This window comes from Mobula birostris, chromosome 15 (genome assembly GCF_030028105.1).
Source record: "Mobula birostris isolate sMobBir1 chromosome 15, sMobBir1.hap1, whole genome shotgun sequence".
Classification (NCBI taxonomy): Eukaryota; Metazoa; Chordata; class Chondrichthyes; order Myliobatiformes; family Myliobatidae; genus Mobula; species Mobula birostris.
The window spans coordinates 17055871-17079406 of NC_092384.1; the positions used below are offsets into that span (position 1 = coordinate 17055871).

The window sequence follows — 23536 nt, forward strand, 5'->3', positions numbered from 1 at the left end:
AAACCTCACTGTTGCCAGAGCTACCGATGCGGCCTTCTCTACATGGGTGGGACTCGACGTAAACTGGGGACAAGTTTTTCAAGCCCCTCCAGTTCATCCCAAAATGCGGAATTTGCTAGTGGCCAATTACTTTTATTCCTACCCATTCAAGTTCTGACATGTCGGTTCACGTCCTCTTCTACGCCTTCATGAGGTTACCCTCTGGGTGCGCGAGCAACACTTCCGGATTCAGTTTATGTAGCCTCCAACCTGACGACATGAACATCGACTTCTCCTTCAGGTATTTTTCCCTCCCATGTCTCTCTTCTGTTCCCACCTCTGTGCTCTTATCTTCTCTGCTCTCCTGCCTATAACTTCCACTTCTGTCCCACTTCCTTCCCTTTCTCCAGTAGTCTACTCTCTTCTCCTAATAGATTCCTTACTCTCCAGCTCTTTGCATTTTCAGCCTCTTCCCTCCCAGCTTCTTACTTCATCCCACCGCTCAACTGCACACGCTCCACTCCGCCTCCTCTAAGCACACTCAAACTTGCTTCACCTATCACCTTTTAATTTACCTTTCTTCTCACCGCCTTTTTATTCTGGAATCTTCCCTCCTCCTTTCCTGTCCTAATGTAGCGTCTCGGACCGAAACGTTGACCGTTGATTAATTTCCATAGATGCTGCCTGATCCGCAAAGTTCACCTTGTGTGTGTTATCCTGGATTTCCAGTGTTTGCTGAATCTTTTGTGTTACTGATATGAATGCTCTTTTATCAGTCATTTGGCATTAGCAGAAAATGGAAACACTGGGAGCTAAAGATAATGTGCTGTGTCTGACGGAGAAGTTCTTCTATAGCTGCCGCTGAGAGAAGGGTAGAAGTAGCTGAAGACCCTTTGGTCTTGGACCCGCTCTTCTCACTATGTTATCAAAGACATGAATGAAGGAACACAAGACCATGGGGATGAATATCAGGTTAGATAGCACAGTAATTTCTGGACAACAACAGCAAAATTATCACAGAAAAAAACGATGTACACAAAAATAGAGAAAACATGGAGATTAACATTAGATCATAGAGCGTCAGGGACAGCAAAGCAATTCTAAGATTTCTGATCGATCGCCCGATGTATGGTTGCAAAGTAAGGGATTGATTTTGTTTCCGAGTACCAAGCACCCTTCACGTTATAGTGCAAGTGCAGTGGAATTTGCAATCCTTGCATTATGCCTGTAAGTACTTTTAAACTATGACAGCGTTCCTGATGGCTGCGGAAAGATTTTATGTGAGAACGACATGCTCATGGTAATAGTCAGATATTGAACAATTCGTGGGGTTTTCCGAATAGTCCGACACGCCTCTTGAGAAAATTAATTCTAATAGCCTTCAGAGTTAAGTGGGACTATCAAATCCAAAACGTTTTTAAATATCAGATTTATTTGTTTTGGTAGAATTAAAAACTTCCCAAACTCTCCAAAAACGAAAATCGAAATTACAGATTACGTTTTTTTTTAACTCCAAAGAAATGTTCTTTCTTAGTTATCGGCACTTTGAAACAGATCAAACACCGGCATTTGAGGATTTAAATACAGTCTGGCCAATATCTGTAAGGTGTATTTTAAACTGATAACACACCTGTACTTTGTTTTACCCTAGACTGTGATTCTCATTATTCCCTTCTATTAACCAATACGAGAATATTGCTCTCACCTCCAAAAATCAGGTTGGTATTTTTTCACATTTTTTTTACTTCAATGCTTGGTCAATCTATTGTGCAATTCCTACCCTGGTTTAACTAACCAAAGCACAACACTTCGCAAATGTCTGAGTTATATTCTATCTGCAATTGCTTGCCCTACTTTCGCAGTTTATTGTCGCAGTTATCTTTCAGTCTAATATACCACCAATTTCGTTGCACTCCAAAATTTATTACCGAAGTTAAAAAATATTTTCATCTGAATATTTTGGAGATGACAAACAATACTAGAACTGGAACCTACCTGTTCAGTACACCACTAGTTGCAGGCGGTCATTCTTGATATCAATTTTCTACTGTCACCGTCTGACTCCCTCTACCAAACCAACGTTGTGTTCTTGTGCTCAGGTGGCTGGTTCACCCTGGCTCCAATGTCATCTAGTTTTCTATGGAGGCCTGCCATACGGGACCTTGCAAAAGTCAATAAGGGACAATTCCAGTTGCTGCACTCAGCAATTTTCTTCATCACCTCTTCAAAGCAACTCAATCAACTTTTTGTAAGAGATTCCAAATTATATATCCATTTTACGGTCACTATTTCAAACTTTGTCTCTCCAAATTGTGATAGATTCTCTCTCTCCAATCCCCTGCAGTATCTTTTCACGCACCAATGTTGGGATCGCCAACTTGAACTCTCCTCTTGTCCTTGCAAATCTTCTTAAATAAATGCACATTTGTCACTCTCCAATGCTGCCGTAATACAGTCCTAGTTAATGACGATACTGATATCTTTGAAATAGGCCTTACAATTTCTCCTCACGCTTCTCACAATGTCAAAAGATACACTTGATTAGGTGCCGTCTGTTCATCACATGGACTGTATTTTTACACCGCGAGCACCCCGTTCCCCCCACGTTTCCGTTTTTTTCATGTGCATCTGTTAGAAAATAATTTTTCCCCCCACCTTAATCCCTTACGATCCCTGATTTTTAACACAGTGATGGGAAATAATAATTTACAGCCGGGTCATTGCGATTTCTCGGTGCCTATTTCCCCATTTCCTCTTGCTTTATATTCAGAAGTTGTATCATGCTAGCTGTGTGCTTTCATGATTTCATTCAGGTGCACTATAATAGAGCTTATATTTCTCTCGCGAATTGCTTGAACCCGTTTCCTATAGATGAGGCAGATGTCCTTTCTTCGAAACATTGTTTCAATGTTCTCGTGAACCGGAATTCTCTAATCCTGTTTGCCTTGCCATTCTCTCCACCAGTATCACTCATGCATATTAGTGGCAGTTAATAGAGGGCATCGCCTTGAAATAAGAGAGCAAGAATAAATAAGGTTTTCGAAGCAGGTACATCACGCAGTGGTACAAGAGAGTGTTGATTTAATCACAAGAGTTAAAGGGCATTCAAACATGCCCACTAAGAGGCAAAAAAGTGCGATGTAGTCCACGTCCGATCATAAAGAATTATGATCAATACACACATCATTGGTCGAAAGGCATTTTCCAGTGCTGTACTTGAATTACTTAACGGTTAAGATTAAACAACGGGCTCTAGCTTATATCGTTTATAAGCAGTAAATCGGGAAGGACTAGAATATAGGTAACGCCCCGTGCGAATTCGGAACGGCCCTAGGGCGACATGTGGAAGTGGTAAAGGACTGAATGAGAAGGAATCTGACAGGAGAGGATATTGGACCATTGGAGAAAATGAAGGAGAAGCAGCATCAAAGCGAGGTGAGGCGAAGAGAAGGGATAAAAAGGGACCCAGAATGGGAAATAGAAAACGATGAAAAGTGTACGAGAGAAATTACTGAAAGTTGGAGAAATCATTGATCATATCAGCAGGTTGGAGGCAATAGAGAAGGAATATAAATCCACCTATCAAATGCCATCTCTTTACCTCCCCCTCCCCCCACTAATCACCTGCCAGTTTATGCGCCTTTCCCTCCCCTATCTCCTTTTTGTGACTTCATTCCCCCTTTCTTTCCAGTCATGAAGAAGGATCTTACTCCGAAACATCGACTGTCTGTTTTTCACCATTGATGCTGCCTGACCCACTGAGCTCCGGTAGCACGTTGTGGGCTTTCCTCGGGTATCTGCAGAATTTCTTGTATCCAAGGCATCGACATAGCCTTGACCATGTGACTTCATAAATAATGGTCACCTGCTTATAATATCCTATGAATTTCTATCTTTCAGGTAGACCACTCTCATTGGCAATGTCGTTGGATGCAAACTTTTCGTGTTTGGCTCTTCTCGCCGCGTTTTGGCCAGGTACGCTTAATTTTTAGTGCCCAATCTAAGAATCAAATATGCTATAACATTATACATTTGATACCCGCAGCAAATTTAGCAAATATCCATTGTTCTGCCTATTTTGCCTGTTGATTCTTTGTACAGTGTGTGCAACTGTCTTCATCATTTTCACTTATGCTTTGTCAGTCGCAAAAGTGACTTCGGCCAAAGTGGAACAATTCCCTCCAATCTTAAAAGTCCCAATCGGTGGAAATGAATCCATGTTCTGCAAATTTCCAATATTACAAGATACTGCTGAAGTTTCGTGGTGGAAGGCGGGTCAAAAGGCATTTATAGAACCAGACAGCAGAAATCAGTTCAATGTGAAGAAAGGCAGGGGGACATTTACCCTCCTGAATGTGAGATATGCGGACGCCGGCTTGTATTACTGTCAAGTGAAAAGTCAACAACAAATATTCGGAAATGGAAATGGCTCTCAGCTTATTGTGTTAAGTAAGTGTCTTTATTCCTGGAAGTAGAAAATTTTCATCGCTTTGCATTTTGGCAAAAGCAAGATTGCAGAAATGTTGTGAAATGGTATTGCTGGTTTAAGATTTGTGCCACTAGTATGCTTTATACCTTTTAAAAAAGAAAAATATCATTTTGGCCTTTTTTTCGGATTGTTCTGTTTATTACTTCGATGTGCTTCTGGAGATTGGTTTTTGCTCCACTTATTATTTGGACCGTTACTATTTCCAACCATATCTTTGTTATGCCCATATTCCTACACAACGCCCCACCCTGTGCCGCCTTGACCTATTCCTCAACGAGCCCTAACAACTTTAAACAATCAAAAGCTTTAAACAGCGGATGAACTGAACCACTGAATTTTTAGACGACAATTTGATTCCGGTTAGCTCATTCGATATAGGGAGCTGTAGACAAGTTGCGTTGAAAGCAAATCACAAGCCAACTAATTCAAAGCGAAGCATTGTCGAGGTTAAACGACATTCGCCCATTCTTCATCCCGCTTTTATACATATCGACGTATTTCGCCGATTTCGATCCAGTAATTGCTTAAACGCATAGCTACAAATATTTATAAGTAATTAATAAACATCGTTCAGTCTGCCAAACTCTCGAAGAACTTTTGTGGAACGGGGAACATAGAAATACCGTAATCAACAGTTCGGTAAATTCACTGAGGAACATATTCACCTTCCATCTGAAGCCCAAAAGCAAACAAAGCCACTTAATTAATATAACCATATAACCATATAACAATTACAGGACGGAAACAGGCCATCTCGGCCCTTCTAGTCCGTGCCGAACTCTTACTCTCACCTACTCCCATCAACCTGCACATTCCTTTCCTGTCCACATAGCTGTCCAATTTAACTTTAAACAACACCGAAACTGCCTCAACCACTTCTGCTGGAAGCTCGTTCCACACAGCTACCACTCTCTGAGTAAAGTAGTTACCCCTCATGTTTCCCCTAAACTCTGAACTCATGTCCTCTTGTTTGAATCTTTTCCACTCTCAATGGAAAAAGCCTATCCACGTCAACTCTATCAATCCCCCTCATAATTTTAAATACCTCTATCAAGTCCCCCCCCCCCGCCTCAACCTTCTACGTTCCAAAGAATAAAGACCCAACTTGTTCAACCTTTCTCTGTAACTTAGGTGAAAATTCTAATAATTTTGCTCTGTACTCTCTCTATTCTGTTGACAACTTTCCTATAATTCGGTAATCAAAACCGTACACAACACTCCAAATTTGGCCTCACCAATGCCTTGAATAATTTGAACATTACATCCCAACTCCTATACTTAATGCTCTGATTAATAAAGGCCAGCATACCAAAAGCTTTCTTCATCACCCTATCCACATGTGATTCCACCTTCAGGGAACTATACACCATTATTACTAGATCCCTCTGTTCTATTGCATTCTTCAATGCCCTACCATTTACCATGTATGCCCTATTTTGATTAACCCTACCAAAATGTAACAATTACTGGACGTATGCGTAAAACCTGCACAATGAGAAACAACGCTTGCTCCGTTGCTGCTCCACAATGCCGATCCTATAGAAACCAGCATAGTTGTGCAGATTCACTGACTCTCATTTTGCGTTAATACAAAATTGAGCAATGAAGAGGCAGAAGTTGGAACAAACATTGTCTGTTTGAAGAAGAAATGAAGTCAATCCCAGCACACGTTAAGTCTACCACGTTCATTCCAAACAGGTGTGCGTTCCCCACCTGTCTGTCATGTTTATTTGCCCACTGAAACAATTAATAACTGACAAATTCATGGGATTTCAAACCACCGCAATGATAGCATTGAGAGTGGTAGCGTAAGACAGAGAATACGTTCGATCAAATAATAGCTAAATATTCTACATCGGTGTTATTATTTTGTAGCTCCACCGACTCCTCTGAAAATCATTCGTGTTGAAGAAGTATCATCTAAATCCCGGAAACTCATGTGTAAAACTGCAGCATTTTATCCTAAGAAATTAGACATCTTTTGGCGAAAGAATAATATGGAAATTCTCACCAAAATAGAAACGTCAATACATGAGATTTCAGAAGGATTTTTTGAGGCTTCCAGTACTTTGGAAGATGCGCAGCCTGCTCAGGGCAAAATGCTTTACACCTGTCTGGTAACTCACGAAACGCTCCAAGTTCCTGCCAGTTTCAGCTATATTATCGAAGAAGGTAAGACCAGAAGCATTTAAAGCAAACTTCGACCTGAATGAGAATATGCCTGGAGAGCTGTAAAATCACGAGAAAGAAAATGTGAAATCTCACTTTTTTTCAAAGGGGTAAAGTTAACATGTGTACCATTTTTACATTATTTACAGCCTAACGCATGCAAGGAAATGTGTGTGTCAACGACAAAGGTAGAACAAGGAAAGAGATCATGATGAGGGATTTTGAGCAGCTAGGGACTAACCTGAAAAGCATAATCGAAAAAAGTGGTAATGTCTAGATTACTACCTGAGCTACGTGCAAATTGGCACAGGGTTAAGAAGATTAGACAGTTAAATTCGTAGCTCAGAAATTGGTCTGGGAGAAGTGGGGTTGAATTCATGGGTATCTGGCACCAGTATTGAGGGAGCTGTTCCATTCGGACGGGCTCCACCTGAACCGTGATGGGACCTGGCTCCTGGCGAATCACTTAACTAGGGTTGTGGATAGGGTTTTTAAGGTATGTAGCATGGGGGTTGGTTCAGCAGATTGGAGAAGTATGGATTAAGTAAAAGTGAAAAGTGTGGATAACGATAAAGTAAAAGCAAAAGATAAAAAAAAGCAAAGTGAGGGTAGAATGCAGAAAAGTAAAGCACATAAAAGACAAAGATCACTAGATTTTAAAGGCACAATGCCTGTAAGGGCATTTTATCTGAATGCTCTTGCTATCCGGAACAAGGATAGTGAACTTGTGGCACAAATCAGTATAAGAGCGTATGATTTAGTGGCCTATACAGAACCGTGGTTGCAGAATGGAGATAACTGGGAATTAAATACCCAAGGATATCAGGAATACGGGAGGATAGGCAGGAAGGTAACGGAGGTGGGGAAGCGCCCTAAATTAAAGATGAGAGCAGGGCGATAGAGAGAGACAATATAAGATCTCAGGAGCAGAATGTTGAATCCGCCTGGGTAGAGATTAGGAATAGTAAAGTGAAAACAAACGTTGGTGAGAATTGTCTATAGGCCACCAAATAACACAATTACAGTGGCACGGGCAATAATCCGAGAAATATCAGAGACATGTAAGAATGGAATAGTAAGTATCGTGGACTTTAACTTGCACATGGATTAGGTGAATTAAGTTGGTCGAGGCAGTCTTGAGGAGGACTTGCGAGAATCCATACATGCTAGCTTTCTTCAACAGCATGTTGCTGAACCTACAAGGGAACATGCTATCTTGCATCTAGCGCTGCGCAATGAGACAACTAAAATTACCAATCTTGTAGTTGGGGATCCTCTTGGAAAGAGTGATCACAGCATGACATTCTTATACACATGTAGGGCGCAATAATTCGATCTAACCTCAGTATATTATACCTACAAGGGCGACAACAAAAAAGATGAGAGAAGAGATGGATAATGTCAATTGGGAGCACAGGCTATATGGTGGGACGTTTGAAGAACAGTGGAATACTTTCCAAGAGATTCTTCACGATGCTCAATAGCAGTATATTCCAGTTAAAAGCAAGGACAGTAAGTGCGGGGAAAGCCAGCCTTGGATAACTGAGGAAATTAAACAATAGACAATAGGCAATAAGTGCAGGATTAGGCCATTATGCCCTTCGAGCCAGAACCGCCATTCACCGTGATCATGGCTGATCATCCACAATCAGTAACCAATACTTGTCTTATCCCCATAACACTTTGATTCCGCTATCTTTAAGAGCTCTATCCATCTCTTTCTTGAAAGCATCCAGAGAATTGGCCTCAACAGCCTTCTGGGGCAGAGCATTCCATACACTCACCACTCTCTGGATGAAAACGTTTTCCCTGAACTCCGTTCTAAATGGCCTACCCATTATTCTTAAACTGTGGCCTCTGGTTCTGGACTCATCCATCAGCGGGAACATGCTTCCTGCCTCCAGCGTGTCCAATCCCTTAATTTTATATGTTTCAATAAGATTCCCTCCCAGCCTTCTAAATTCCAGAGTATACAAGTCCAGACGCTCTAATCTTTCGACATATGACAGTCCCGCCATCTCGGGAATTAACTTTGTAAACCTACGCTGCACTCCCTCAATAGCAAGAATGTCCTTCCTCAAATTTGGAGACCAAAACTACACACAGTACTCCAGGTGTGGTCTCACCAGGGCCCTGTACAGCTGCAGAAGGACCTCTTTGCTCTTATACTCAATTCCCCTTGTTATGAAGGCCAGCATGCCATTAGCTTTCTTCACAGCCTGCTGTACTTGCATGCTTGCTTTCAGTGACTGATGTACAAGAACACCTAGATCTCGTTGTACTTCCCCTTTTCCTAACTTGACTCCATTTAGATAATAGTCTGCCTTCCTGTTCTTACAACGAATTTGGACAACCTCATATTTATCCACATTAAACAGCATCTGCCCACTCACCCAGCCTGTCCAAGTCACCCTGCATTCTCATAACATCCTCCTCACATTTCACACTGCCACCCAGCTTTGTGTCATCGGCAAATTTGCTAATGTTACTTTTAATTCCCTTATCTGAATCATTAATATATATTGTAAACAGCTGCGGTCCCAACACTGAACCCTGCGTACCCCACTGGTCACCGCCTGCCATTCTGAAAGGGACACATTAATCGCTACTCTTTGTTTTCTGTCAGCTAATTTTCAATCCATGTCCGTACTCTGCCCCCAATGCCATGTGTCCTAATTTTGCCCACTAATCTCCTATGTGGGACTTTATCAAAGGCTTTCTGACAGTCCAGGTACATTACATCCACTGGCTCTCCTTTGTCCATTTTCATAGTTACATGAAGGCATCAAAGAAGGCATCAAACTAGATGCTAGTGCGTAGAAAGTGACCACGAGTAGTGAGAAATTGGAAGACTGGGAAAGTTTAAAAAGCAACAAAGAACCACTTAGCAAGAAATGAAGAAAGGGAGGATAGATGATGAAAGTAAACCAGTGTAAAATATTAAAACGGACAGTCAAAGTTTGAATAATTATATAAAGCGGTGTCCAAAGTGAACGTAGGTCCCTTGGAGGACGAGAAAGGGAATTGATATTGGATAATGAGCAATTGGCTAAGGCCTTGAATGACTATTTTGTGTCGGGTTTCACCGTGGAGGACACGCCTAACGTGCCGAAGAGAGATGCTATGGATGCAATGGGAGGTGAGAACCTCGATACAATAGCTATTACTTAAGAGGTAGTGCTGAGTAATTTTGTGGGTCAAAAGATGCACAAATCTCAAGGTACTGAAAGAAATAGCAGAGATTATAGTTGTGCTCTGGTGAGAATTTACCAAAATTCACTGGACTCTGGTCAGGTCCCGGCGGATTGGAAGAAGGCGAATGACATTCGCCACTGTTCAATAAAAGATGTAGAGAAAAAGCAAGTAACTATAGGCCAGTTGATTAACACCTGTAGTTGGGAAAATGCATGAAGCTGTATTTAAATAAGAAATTGCGAAGCATCTCTGAAGAAATGGATCCATCAGGCAGACTCAGCATGGGTGAAGCAAAGGCAGGTCCTGTTTGACTGGAGCTTTTTGACGATATAACAAGTGCAGTAAATAGAAGGGAGCAGATGGACGTTATAAACTTAGATTTATAGAAGACGTTCGGTAAGGTGCCACATAAAAGACGTATCCATAAGATAAGAATGTATGGAGTAGGGGGTGATGTATTAGCATGGATAGAGACTCGGCCAGCAAGTAAAAAGCAGATAGTTGGGATACACGTGTGTTCCTCTGGTTGGCTAGCAGTGGTGAGCGGTGTGCCAGAGAGGTGCAAATATTCACAATATACATGAATGATCTAGAAGAGGGGACCGAGCGCACTGCATCTACGTTTTGCTGATGACACTAAATTGAGTAAACAAATAAATTGTGCAGAGGATATGGACAGTCTGCAGAGAGATATAGATATGTTTAGTGAGTGGGCAAGAGTCTGGCCGGTAGAGTACAATGTTGGTAAATGCGAGGTCATCTACTTTGGAAGGAGAATGGAAGATCAGATTATTATTTAAATTGTGCAAGGTTGCAGCGTACTTCTGTGCTGGGAGTGTTTGTGCATGGATCGCAAAATGTTGATGAGCAGTTGCAGCAGGCTATCAAGAAGGCAAATGGAATGCTGGCCTTCACTGCTGGAGGGATTGAATTTGAGAACAAGGAGGTTATGCTGCTGTCTAAGTCGCATGCCATCTTGGTCAATGTCTCCCATCCACTACATAATGTACTGGGTGGGCACACGAGTACATTCAGCCAGAGGCTCATTCCACCGAGATGCAGCACAGAGCGTCATAGGAAGTCATTCCCGCCTGTGGCCATCAAACTTTACAACTCCTCTCTTGGAGGGTCAGACATCCTGAGCCAATAGGCTGGTCTTGGACTTATTTCATAATTTACTGGCATAAATTACATATCACTATTTAACTATTTATGTTTCTATAACTATTTATTATTTATGGAGCAACTGTAACGAAAACCAATTTCCCCCGGGATTAATAAAGTATGACTATGACTATGACTATGACTAACTGTAAAGGGTACTGGTGAGGCCGCATCTAGAGTACTGCGTGCAGTTCTGGTGTCCTTACTTGATGAATTATATACTGGAGGCAGTGCAGAGGATGTTCACCAGATTGATTCCGGAGATGAGAGGGTTAAGCTATGAGGAGAGATTCAGTCGCCTGGGAAAGTTGTTTCCACTGATAGGTGAGACTAGAACTAGGAACATCGCCTCAAGATTCGGGAGAGTAACCATAGAATGGAAATTAGAAGGAACTTATTTTCTCAAAGAGTGATTAATCTGTGGAAATCTCTGCCCAATGAAGCAGTGGAGTCTACCTCACTAAATATACTAAAGACAAGGTTGGATATATTTTTGAAGAGCAGGGCAATTCAGCATTATGGGGAAAGGCAGGTGGATGGAGATGAGTCCCTCATCAGATCGGCCATGATCTTATAGGCTCGATGGGCCAGATGGCCTACTGCTGTTCCTATTTGTTATGTTCTTACGAAATTCCTGCATTCATTCATAGCCTATTACATAACAAGCACTTGTATATATTAAAAAAAAATTAAATGAGAAAAAACACAAATGCCAAAAGAGGTATTTCGACAGATGTCGAGGTACATGGTCGATGAAGTAGATTTTATCATTACTATTTTCCATGAGGAAATGTGAAAAAGGTAAGGTCTTGCGTGGAGTTCAACAAATCATCGGGAACATGATTTTCTGGTTGTAGAGTGGTGTTCTGCAGGGGCTGGTATAGGAACTATTTCTTTTCCCACGATATGTCAATAATTTTAATGACGGAATTGATCGCTTTGTGGCAATGGTTTCAAAAGAAGGTGGGGTAATATGAAGTATATACTCCAGCAGAATTAGTGTAATAACGACCTGTGGTAATGGCATGAATATTTACTCCGGAGTATAATGCAATTCCATTTCTTTTCCTATTAGTCCAACCCAGCTCTAGTTTCCTGAAGATTGAGATTTCTTTAAGACTGCCAGAAATTTCACAAATAAATATTGTGACCGGAAGATCTCTTTATAATGGCCACCACTTTTATTTCTATGTAATATTAGTGACACTGAAAGCAAATGACATGAATGTGATATTATATCGAATACAGTTCAGTTCCATTACTTTCTTTATCCAATTGACCGTTGCATACGTTTGTGGAAAGTCAACTATTTTCCGTCGTGCACTTTTTCGCTAATCTTTAGTCATTTGTTGGATAAAAATCAAGATTTACAAATGGAAGATCCTGAAGAAATGAGTATTTGATAACCCTGGGTAAAATAATTTGAAAAATATATTTTACTTTGATAAAGTGTGTGTAAAGGACACACAGTATGTTTGCATTAACTAAAATCTCAAGCGAGAAATAGAATATGTAATTAGAAGATCAGGAATGATGTGAATATTACCTTTTGCACGGTTATATCAGCATGACAAAAGACAATTTTATGTAAGGTTGTTCAAAAGGCTCTGTGAATTGAGAATACAATACGTAGATAGGATTCTCGCTGAGAATATTAAGTGGCAGTTTCCTTCGGCCAGATGTAGATTCCTTGTCGTGATAAAAGTCGGTCCTGAGAGATGACTTCACTCTGTTGGTAGATCTTTGTAATTTCACCTCCTAGTATTGTGCATGAGTATTCATTGGAAAAATCCGAGATCGCAATCGTTATATTTCATTCAGTTGAGAATCGACGCAGCTGAACAGTGTAGGAGAAGATTAAGCAAAATTTTGGAAGTTGGTCACGTTTACAAATAGTCAAATCATATTTATGTTTCAAATGTTTATAAATGATATTTTACTACATCCATTGTTCCATATTCTGCTCTTTTTTTAACTATTTGCGCAGTCCTACGTCTTTTGCTACCTCTGCATTTAAAACTGGAATTCTCTCGGCAAGTGTCTTTCTTGCATTACTTAATCTAAACCTGCCCGTTTGTACCCCCCCCCCACGGTTTTAATCAGGTATCTTGTCGCTTCTCATACATGGTTCGGATTATGTTTTTTAATATTCTATTAATGCATCTTGTAAAGTTTTGTGAAAGTAAAAAGTCATTTTCTCTTGTTTGCCAGTGGGATCTACTGAGACAGTTTTCGAGTGACAGTTTGAAAAGAAACGATGTCATTTCGAATCTGCCATCAAACTATCCACAAAGACATCGTAAAAAGATAAACTCTCTTAATTCAAATAAAAAAATACTTACGGTAAAGAACTAAAACACAAACAAGAGAATATCTGTAGATGCTGGAACTGCAATCAACACACACTAAATGTTGCAGGAACTCAGCAGGCCAGGCAGCACCAGTCCTGCCAAGAGTCTCGCCCGAAACGTAGACTACTTTTCCCCACAGCTGGTGCCTAGCCTGCTGAGCTCTTCTGGCATTTCGTGTGTGTTGCACTGGAAAGAACCACGATGCAAGATTATCTGTTCGCTCCATAAGTCCCATCATCACATTAAAACTCGTGTCATACTGCGTCTCTTGCCTGAATTACCAATTAAAATGCTCTAATTTCTTGTCTCACGGTCTCTGTAAATTTATATAAGTTTCACAGCTTCTTCTTTTTTTTTTTACATGGTCCAGAACACAAGAATAAACCTCTGATTCTTGGATGTGCATTGGGCGGAGTGGCAATTGTAATTCTGATTATAATTTTCGTAACAAGCGGAGTTAACAGAAAACGGTGGTAAGAACATGAATGATTTGACAAGCATTTCAATTTATTACCTCTACAGATTGAAAAGAGAGATGATAATGAAAGAATCAAGATTTCCAAGACATTACCCAGTTCACATTGGGCAATGCTAATTATAAATAACAATATAATTTTACATTCCCGTTCAAGTTATCCGATCATCCCTCGCACCTACGATTTTCAGTCACTTGGGGTTTGGGTTTTCAGGCCGTGACTTCCAGCGGCGAATTTACACAAGTAATAATAATCTTACTGCTGTAGTTTCGTTGTTTTGAGATATAACATTCTGATACTATAATGCCGCCACTCTGCTCTTTCAATCAAAATCTATATCCACCACATTCATAAAGGGTCATGCACAACACATTTCATGGCCACAATGTGCGCTGATACTATTTTGAATATCTGTCAAGAGTTGCAACTTTCGGCAAGAAATATGATTGCAATCCAATGCGCAACTTTAAATTTTCTACCATTACCGTTATTATTTAAGTTGTTGTATAATTTTAAACCCATTAGCCATTAAAACAATTTCTGAGGAAGCAAGTCAGAGCGGAGAATTTGTAGGTGAAACAGCTTTTATTTTTGCTTCTGAGAACGATATATTAGAAACATAGAAAATCTACAGCGCAGTACAGACCCTTCGACTCACAAGGCTGTGCCGAACATATCCTTACATTAGAAATTACCTGGGATTACCCATAGCCCTCTACTTTTCGGAGCTCCATCTATCTGTCCAGGAGTCTCTTAAAAGATCCTATCGTTTCTGCCTCCACCGCCGCCGCCGGCAGCCTATTCCACGCACTCACCACTCTCTGAGTGAAAAAAAAACTACCTATGACATCTCCTCTGTACCTACTTCCATGCACCTTAAAACTGTGCCCTCTCGTGGAAGCCATTTCAGCCTTGGGAAAAAGCCTCTGACTACCCACACGATCAATGCCTCTCATCATCGTATACACGTATATCAGGTCACCTCACATCCTCCGTCACTCCAAAGAAAAAACGCCGAGTTCACTCAACCTGTTCCCATAATGCATGCTCCCCAATTCAGGCAACATCTTTGTAAATCTGCTCTGCAATCTTTCTAAGGTTTTCACATCATTCCCACAGTGACGTGACCAGAACCCAGCATAGTACTCCAGGTGTGGTCTGACCTGTTATCAATATAGCTGCAACATTACCTCTTGGCTCCTAAACTGAACTGCACGATTGATGAAGGCCAATGCCCCGTATGCTTTCTTAATCAAAGTGTCAACCTGCGCAGCAGCTTTCGGTGTCCTACGTATAGACTCGGACCCAAATTTTCTTCTGATCCTCCACACAGCCAAGAGTCTTAGCATTAATACTACATTCTGTCATCACATTTGACCGACCAAAATGAACTACCTCACAGTTATCTGGGTTGAACTCCATCTGCCACTTCTCAGCCCAGTTTTGCATCCTATCAATGTCTTGCTGTAACCTCTGATAGCCCTCCACTAAATGCACAACACCTCCAACCATTGTGGCATCAGCAGACTTACTAACTCATCCCTCCACTTCTTCATCCAGGTCATTTATAAAAATCAGTAAGTATAGGGATCCCAAAACAGATCCCTGAGGCAAGCCACTGGTCACCGACCTCCATGGAGAATATAACCCGTCCTCAACCACTCTTTGTCTTCTGTGAGCAAGCCAATTCTTGATCCACAAAGCAAAGTCCCCTTGGATCCCATGTCTCCTTACTTTCTCAAGAAGCCTTGCATGGAGTACCTTGTCAAATCCCGTCCCCATTGATGATGCAAATATCATCGCCAGAGGCTCACCAGTCTCCTCCCTCGCCTCCCGCAGTAGCTTGGTGTACATCTCGTCCGGTCCCGGTGACTTATCCAATTTGATGTTTTCCCAAAGGTCCAGCACATCCGCTTTCTTAACATCTCCATGCTCATGCTTTTCAATCCGCTGTAAGTCATCTTTACAATCACTAAGATCCTTTTCTGTGGTGAATATTGAAGCAAAGCAGTCATTAAGTACCTCTGCTATCTGCTTTGTCTCCATATACACTTTAGCACTGTCACACTTGATTGGTCCTATTCTCCAACGTCTTATCCTTTTGCTCTTCACATACTTTTTGGTAGAGGAAGATTATGATCAATTACAACCTAGGCATGGATATGTCTGTGAGTGCATGAGAACCGATGACAATCTGAGTTGTACAACGCTGCTTCAATGGTCCGTAGTTCCCGAGGAGTGCAAAGGTGACAGTTGTCCCTGCGTAAGCTGTTGGAGAAAGGAGGAAAAAGCAAATAACTGCGGAAGGAAAAAAAAAGATGACGAGAAAGCTAAATAGCATGGGAACCAGGGTTAGCCAGGCGACTGAACACGACAGCACCGAATTAGTTTAGTATAATATCAGAAGATGATAGTGGAGATTTCCTATTCAAAAATGAAGGCCTGCAATTGCTGATGTACTGAAGAGGGCAGTTCAGGTTTCAGTACTGTTTGTCATTTAGTTCCGAACCACCTAAAAGGATAATATTGTTAACATCTTTAATACCTTCGGGGAGGCAACGAAATTCCTGATGCAATAGAAAGCAAAAGCTAACCAAGACAATGAACTGGGAAATGGTCCTTCAATTTCAGATATGATTTAACTTGGACAATGGCGAAGTGTTGCATTTTGTTTGGTTAAAATAAATCTGGAATTACACAGTAACTTGCCCTGGGGTTTGAAGTAGAACGCAGGGACTGAGGGCAAGTGGCGACGGAGGTGGACAGAAAGGTATAGAAGGTGTTTGTCACAATTCACACAACAGTGGGGGCAATGTGTGCAGGGTCTGGACTGTCCTGTTATACTATACACGTCGTTAGTGAAACAAGAAGAGTATTCTGTTCGTTACTGATCGCCCAGCTATAGAAAACTCATGACAGTCCTTAACACAATGCAGAAAGGACTTACGAGTTTGTTATCAGGACAGCAAGCTTTTAGCTGTAGCGAGAGGCTGGGGCTATTCTTTCATGAGTACAAGAGGTTGAGAGATGACCTTATATAGGAATATAAAATGGCGAGGGGGGTAGGCAGACCTAGGTTACAGTTTTTTACCCAGGATAAATTAATCGAAATCAGAATACAGCAATTCAAGGTGTGATAGAAAATATTTGAAATGGCTCTAGGGAAGGTTTTCAACAAATAGGAGCTTGGTAAAAGTAAAATGTACTAGATGGGTTCGGTAGCAATGTGTGCAATACAGTTAGATTGGTATGTTAAGTAATGTTGAGACCAAAAGGATTTCAAGAGACAAAAATGGTCCTCTGGGAGACCAGAATGATAATCTACGCATGGAGCCAAAAGAGAATGGGGAGATCTTAAATGTATTTTTTGATCTGTATTTACTCGGGAGCTGGACACAGGGTCTGTAGAAGTGACGCAAAAGAACATTGAGGCCATGGTCTTGTATTTCCTCATTCAAATCTTCGAAAATTCCGTCCTGGACGAAAGGGAAACCAGCATGACTTATTACTGTATGCTCCTTCTTCCCTTCACTTATCTCCAGCTATCTAAGGTACTCTCCGTCCCATCCAACACGGTACCTTTAGTTCCCAGTATACTTACTTTCCGCATATGTCAAACATTTTCTCCAAATGCTCGTTAAAGAATACTCACATCAGTAACAGAAGAAATTTTGCAGAGTTGCAGGCAATCCAGAACAACACACACAAAATTGTAAAGAAACTTAGCCGGGAATGAAGCATATATGGAAGAGAATAAACAGTCGATGTTTCGGGCCAAGACCCTTCATTAGCATTGGAAACGAAGAGGGAAAATGCCAGAATATAAAGATGGGGGAGTGGAAGTAGGTCCAACTAGAAGTTCATGGTTAAACCCCGGTGAGTGGGGGAGAGGCGATGAACTAAGAATCTGGGAGATGACAGAAGGAAAAGGAAAATACTGTAGAATAAGGAGTTTGATAGGATATTAAATTAGAGCTTGGGAGAAAGGGAAGGAGGAAGGGCACCATAGAAAGGATATAGGTAGGTGAGGAGAAGAAGTAGGAGGCCAGAGTGTGGAACAGAAGAAGAGGGAAGGGAGAGAGAAAAATTAATGAAAGAAGAAATCCGTGTTCATGCCTCAGGCTGGAGGCTACCTAGACTGAAAATGAGGCGTTTATCCTCCACCCTAGGAGTAGCCTCATGGTGGCAGAAGAAGCCGAGAACCAAAATATCGCGACAAGAATGGGGATAGGAAGAGCAATGACTGGCTACCGGAATTTCCACTTTTTGTGGATGCAGTGGAGATGCTTGAAAAAGTGATCCGCTAATTTATATTATGTCGCACCAACGTAAAGTTGGTCGCGTCGGAGGTACCGGACAGAATAGACAAGCATAATAGATTCGGAGATGAATGTGTTACCTCACCAGGACTGACTATTTAGGGCCCTGAATGGCGCTGAAAAATTATATATCTCAAGTATAATTTTCATGTTGTCTTGGCCTGACAGGAACATTTTCCTTCTATTTGGATTTACATTTTTGATTCGAAACCAAATGCTGTCTTCACCCAGGGATCTGCTCACGTTAGTACAGGTTTGAGAACACTTCATAGTCATTTAAAGAGGAAAATCAGTTTAGAATCTACCTCGGTGTTGTAATTCATCACAAAAATTTAAAAAAAGCCTTTTTTCATAGCGAGTCCACTTCTATTTTAAGGGTATGTTCAGATACATAGAAACAACATTGACAAATGTAGTTCTATATACCTTAACGAGGTGCTTTTAGAAACCTTGGACGCATTGGTAATCACTTTTCAATGTTCTATAGAGTCAGGATCAGTTCCTGTGGATTGGAGGAGGGTGGCTAATATTGTGCCACTTTTCAAGAAAGCAGGGAGAGAGAAAACGGGGAATTATAGACCGGTTAGTGTGACGTCAGTAGTGGGAAAGATGCTGGAGTCAATAATAAAAGATGAAATTACTACACATTTTGATAGCAGTAACAGGATAGGTCCGAGTCAGCATGCATTTACGAACGGGAAATCGTGCTTGTCTAATCTTCTGGAATTTTTTGAGGATGTAACAATGAAAATGGACAAGGGAGAGCCAGTGGATATATCGTACCTGGACTTTCAGAAAGCCTTTGATAAAGATCCACAGAGGAGATTAGTGGGCAAAATTAAGGCACATTATATTGGGGGCAGAGTAGTGACATGGATTGAAAATTGGCTGGCTGACAGGAAACAAAGAGTAGCGATTAACCGGTCGCTTTTGGAATGGCAGGTGGTGACCAGTGGGGTGCCGCACAGTTTACAGCTGGGACTGCAGCTGTTTACAATATATATTAATGATTTAGAAAAAGGGATTAAAAGTAAAATTAACAAATTTGCAGATGACACAAAGCTGGGTGGCAGCTTTGAAATGTGAGGAGGATGTTATGATAATGCAGGGTGACTTGGACAGGCTGGGTGAGTGGACCGAAGCATGGCAGACGCAGTTTAATGTGGATAAATGTGAGGTTATCCACTTTGGTGGTAAGAACAGGAAGGCAGATTATTATCTAAATGGAGTCAAGTTAGGAAAAGGGGAAGTGCAACGAGATAGAGGTGTACTTGCACATCAGTCAGTGAAAGCAAGCATGCAGGTACAGCAGGCAGTGAAGAAAGCTAATGGCATGCTGGCCTTCATAACAAGGAGAATTGAATATAGGAGCAAAGACGTCCTTCTGCAGCTGTACAGGGCCCTGGTGAGACCACACCTGGAGTATTGTGTGCAGTTTTGGTCTCCAAATTTGAGGAAGGACATTCTTGCTATTGAGGAGTGAAGCTTAGATTCACAAGGTTAATACCCGGGATGGCGGGACTGTCATATGTTGAAATATTGGAGCGACTGGGCTTGTATACACTGGAATTTAGAAGGATGAGAGGGGATCTGATTGAAACATATAATATTATTAAGGGATTGGATACGTTGGAAACGCTGGAGGTAGGAAACATGTTCCCGCTGATGGGTGAGTCCAGAACCAGAGCCACAGTCTAAGAATAAGGGGTAGGCCATTTAGAATGGAGTTGAGGAAAAACTTTTTCACCCAGAGAGTGCTGGATATGTGGAATGCTCTGCCCCAGAAGGCAATGGAGGCCAAGTCTCTGGATGCTTTCAAGAAAGAGATGGATAGAGCTCTTAAAGATAGCGGAATCAAAGGTTATGGGGATAATTGAGGAACTGGATACTGATTGTGGATGATCAGACATGATTACAGTGAATGGCGGTACTGGCTCGAAGGGCCGAATGACCTACTCCTGCACCTATTGTCTGTTAAAATTCCGACTAGATTCCATTATTTTCTGATTCAAATTAAAATAATTCTCAACCCTTCTCCATGTATTCGCTCATGACAGGCTAGGCAAGGTTCTCGGCCCGAAAAGTCGACTGTCCTTTCCTTTCCATTGATGCCACCTCACGCTTTGAGCGCTGTGTAAACAAAATGTTTCTCTTGACATTGATATTGCTTTGAGTTTTTCTGTACTACTGTGAAGTATAACTGATTCCGCAATCGATATAACCAAAAATTAAAATGTTAGAATTGTATTTTATTTTGACGTTCTGATGACCCTTTACTTTTTTGTCTTTGCAGAGTGCTCAAGCTTTAGAATAGAAACACGGACTTTGCAGAACAACATGAGAAACTTTTATTTCGGAGGAAGAGGATTTGAAGTCACTTATTTTAGCATTGAGCCATTGTCTGTAACCTAAGTGTCGAGCTCAAAAATAAACAAGTCTGCAAATCGATTTTTTTGTGCTACACGCAAACTTTACCCACAAAGGCTTTCCATGACATCATTAGGCTCGTTCATGCAGTTCTATTTTCTGCTATTTGCAACTTCCTGTCGACCTGCGTGAAAACTTTGTTGCAGGTCTTTAGCTAAAAGAAGAAATTGAATCGTGGTGTACAGACGGAAGGGGCCCGTCTCGAACATTCGGAACGAAATATTTATGCACCTGTTACTTTCCTTCCTCTTCACAGTACACTTCCTATGGCAACTTGTTGTATACATCCAAACTCATCTGTGTAAAAACCCTGCCATGCAGAGTTCTCCTTTAAATATTTCTTCTCTCGATTCAGAACGATGTCCTCTAGCTATAGCTCCCAGGCTTGGGAAATTGACTGCGAGTATCCACTATATTAATGTCTGTAGCAATATTTATCCAAATCTCATGTTATCCTCCAGCCCGCTGTTCTCCATAGTGAACAACCCATTTCTATACAATTCATGAATTCCACCATAGTCTCCCCTTCACGGCAATGTCCCGGTGCATCTATACTGCAATCTTTCTAACTCTACCACGTGCATTCTATCTTGTGGTGACCGGAAGTGCACACAACTCTCCAAGTGCGGCCTAGCCAATGGCTACAGCTGCAACATGACCTCTCAACACTTGTCAATACACCGTTAAGAGGGCAAGTAGGCTAAACGCCCTCTTATCTAATATCCTGATGTCTCGTCTTTTCAGGAGACAATCCATGTGCCCCCTAAGGTTCCTCTGTAAATCAACGCTTCCGTATACTGTATATTTCCTGTCTGTGTCAATGGTCCAGTAAATCATAAACACAAGAGATTCTGGAGATGCTGAAATCGAGAGCAATAAACACAAAATCCTGCAGGAACTCAGCAGGTCTGACAGTATTAGTGGAGAGGAATGAACTGTTGGGTTTTCTGGCCGAGGACCTTGATTAGCCTGGTTGCTCTTCTTCGGGAGTGGGAAGCAACGTTCCCTATAATTTTCCAGCAGCGTGGACCAACCATCGCTCTGAGCAGGAAATTTTTACACCGCTTGTGAGAGGATTATGCACGGGCTGCCACTATCTTAAGAGTAAGCTATCGATTTCTATTCTGAGTTTGTTGTGACAATTTGTACCAGTGTTGTAACGTGCAACACTGACAATCTAAGTACGTTGAAGTTCTAAAGAATTTTACATTAAATTTGTCGTATATTTATTATGCAGAAAAATTATGTTATATTCATTAGCACACAGTCATATGGCATTTCACAAATGTAATAATATAGATTTCATAATCATAAAAGCATAATTTCAAAATTCGATTAACATTATCTCAAAGAAAACTCCGGCTGCGTGACAGCAAATGCTATGTGCGCAGGAGCACTTCAGTTGCTGCGCGGCTGCATACCCGCACAGCTTAATGGGAACAGTGGGGTCAAGTGTATACAGACCACATTGAGAGGAGGTTGGTTTTCTAATAAACTGAACTGCGTCCACAAACTTCTGTAATGTTTTTTTTTACTGTCTTGGGCAGTCTCCCGCTGTCAAAATGTTGAATAATTTCATTTATTTGAAACTTACAAAGAGCTTTGAATCACATCAAGGTTGAATATTGATGTACAGAAAATTCACATTGTGATCAATACAGACGCGAATTCCCCCATATAGCCATATAACAATTACAACACAGAAACAGGCCTTCTCGGCCCTGCCGAACTCTTACTCCTCCTTCGAAAAAAATATCATTTTCATGTGGACACGTGGATAAAGTACTCGACCAGAGAGGCATGTAACATTTTCGTTGGATTAAAAAAGGAGTCGTGCAGAAAAACTTAGCCAATGAATAAACAAAGCAATCCTCTTTGTCTTCCATTCACAAAGTTTATTGCAGCGACAAACCACTTATTTGGAAATGTCGATAAAACCTGAAACTTTGAATAACATTTCAACGAGGGCCAGTGGAGTGTCATGGTCCGATCTGTGAAGTCCACGTTCTGGTTCACGGTCAGGTCCGTGGACTACGGACTCCGGGTCTTTCGGCTGTTCCCTGTTTCAGATGCGCTTAATCATAGACACCTGATGCTCGTCTTGGTGCTGGGAATATAAGTAACCCGGCGTTCGAGTGTGGTGGCTGATTCCTCATGTCAGTATGCTGTCCTCGCCTCCGCGGGGTAAGTCAGACCGTCTTTGCCATTACCCTGCGGTTGGATCTGTCCCTTCCTGTCCTTGCCTCTGTTGGATGAGCCAGGCCCTCCTTGCCGTTACCCTGAGGCTGGAATGTTCCCTACCCTTCCCCTTCCTTTTGAAGCCTTGCCTGCAACCTGTGTATGGAGCCTTGGCTGCAACCTTGTCAAGTTCAACCACCGGAGCGAGACCGAAGCTTTGTCGTTTGCCACTACCTAGTGTTGGGAACTTTCTCTGTGTCCACGCCTTTGCTTGGTAGGTCCGGCCGTTTTCCGCTACCTTGTGTCGGGAACCGTCTCGTCGTGTTCAGTAATCCGTGTATGAGTCCCAGACCTACGTCCTGTTCTCAAGGAGTTGTCCCGGCTCTGTGTTTCAGGTTCCTGTCTCTCAAGTCCAAGGCTCCGTGTTCCCGTGCTGGAGACCAAGGCTCTATGTTCCTGTCCTCCCCAAGTCCAAGCCTCTGTGTTCTGCGTTCCGGCCGTTGCAAGTCCAAGGTTCTGAGGTTCCCGTCGTCCCAAGTCCAAGGCTGGGCTGTTCTTGACTACCAAGTCAAAACTTCGTGTTCTCGTCCTGTCCATGTGCCTCGTCCTGTCCACGTGCTTCGTCCTGGCTGGAGTACCCTCGTCTTGCCCAGGAGTCTCTCTTTCTGTCCTATAGCCTCTCCTAGTCCTGTCTCCCAAGACTACGTCATGTCTTCGCCTAGTTCCACAGTCCAAGCCGGAATCAAGACCCAGTCTCTGGCTTGAAGTCAGAACACAAACCTCGTCATG

General features: G+C 41.8%; 1 protein-coding gene across 3 annotated transcripts; it reads left to right on the forward strand.

The window, feature by feature from the left end:
• Positions 1-212: 212 nt before the first annotated feature.
• LOC140210242 (natural cytotoxicity triggering receptor 3 ligand 1-like) lies at positions 213-22071 on the forward strand. Of its 3 annotated transcripts, XM_072279122.1 has the most exons (7): positions 213-280; positions 1631-1697; positions 3880-3954; positions 4123-4428; positions 6344-6640; positions 13718-13820; positions 20436-22071. In XM_072279122.1, coding segments are annotated over exons 3-7 (762 nt in total). In that variant the 5' UTR covers positions 213-280; positions 1631-1697; positions 3880-3899; the 3' UTR covers positions 20437-22071. The 3 variants fall into 3 exon arrangements, with proteins under 3 accessions (XP_072135223.1, XP_072135224.1, XP_072135225.1); XM_072279123.1 differs by lacking the exon at positions 1631-1697 and having other exon boundaries at positions 231-280; XM_072279124.1 differs by lacking the exons at positions 213-280; positions 1631-1697 and adding an exon at positions 3743-3772.
• Positions 22072-23536: the final 1465 nt, after the last annotated feature.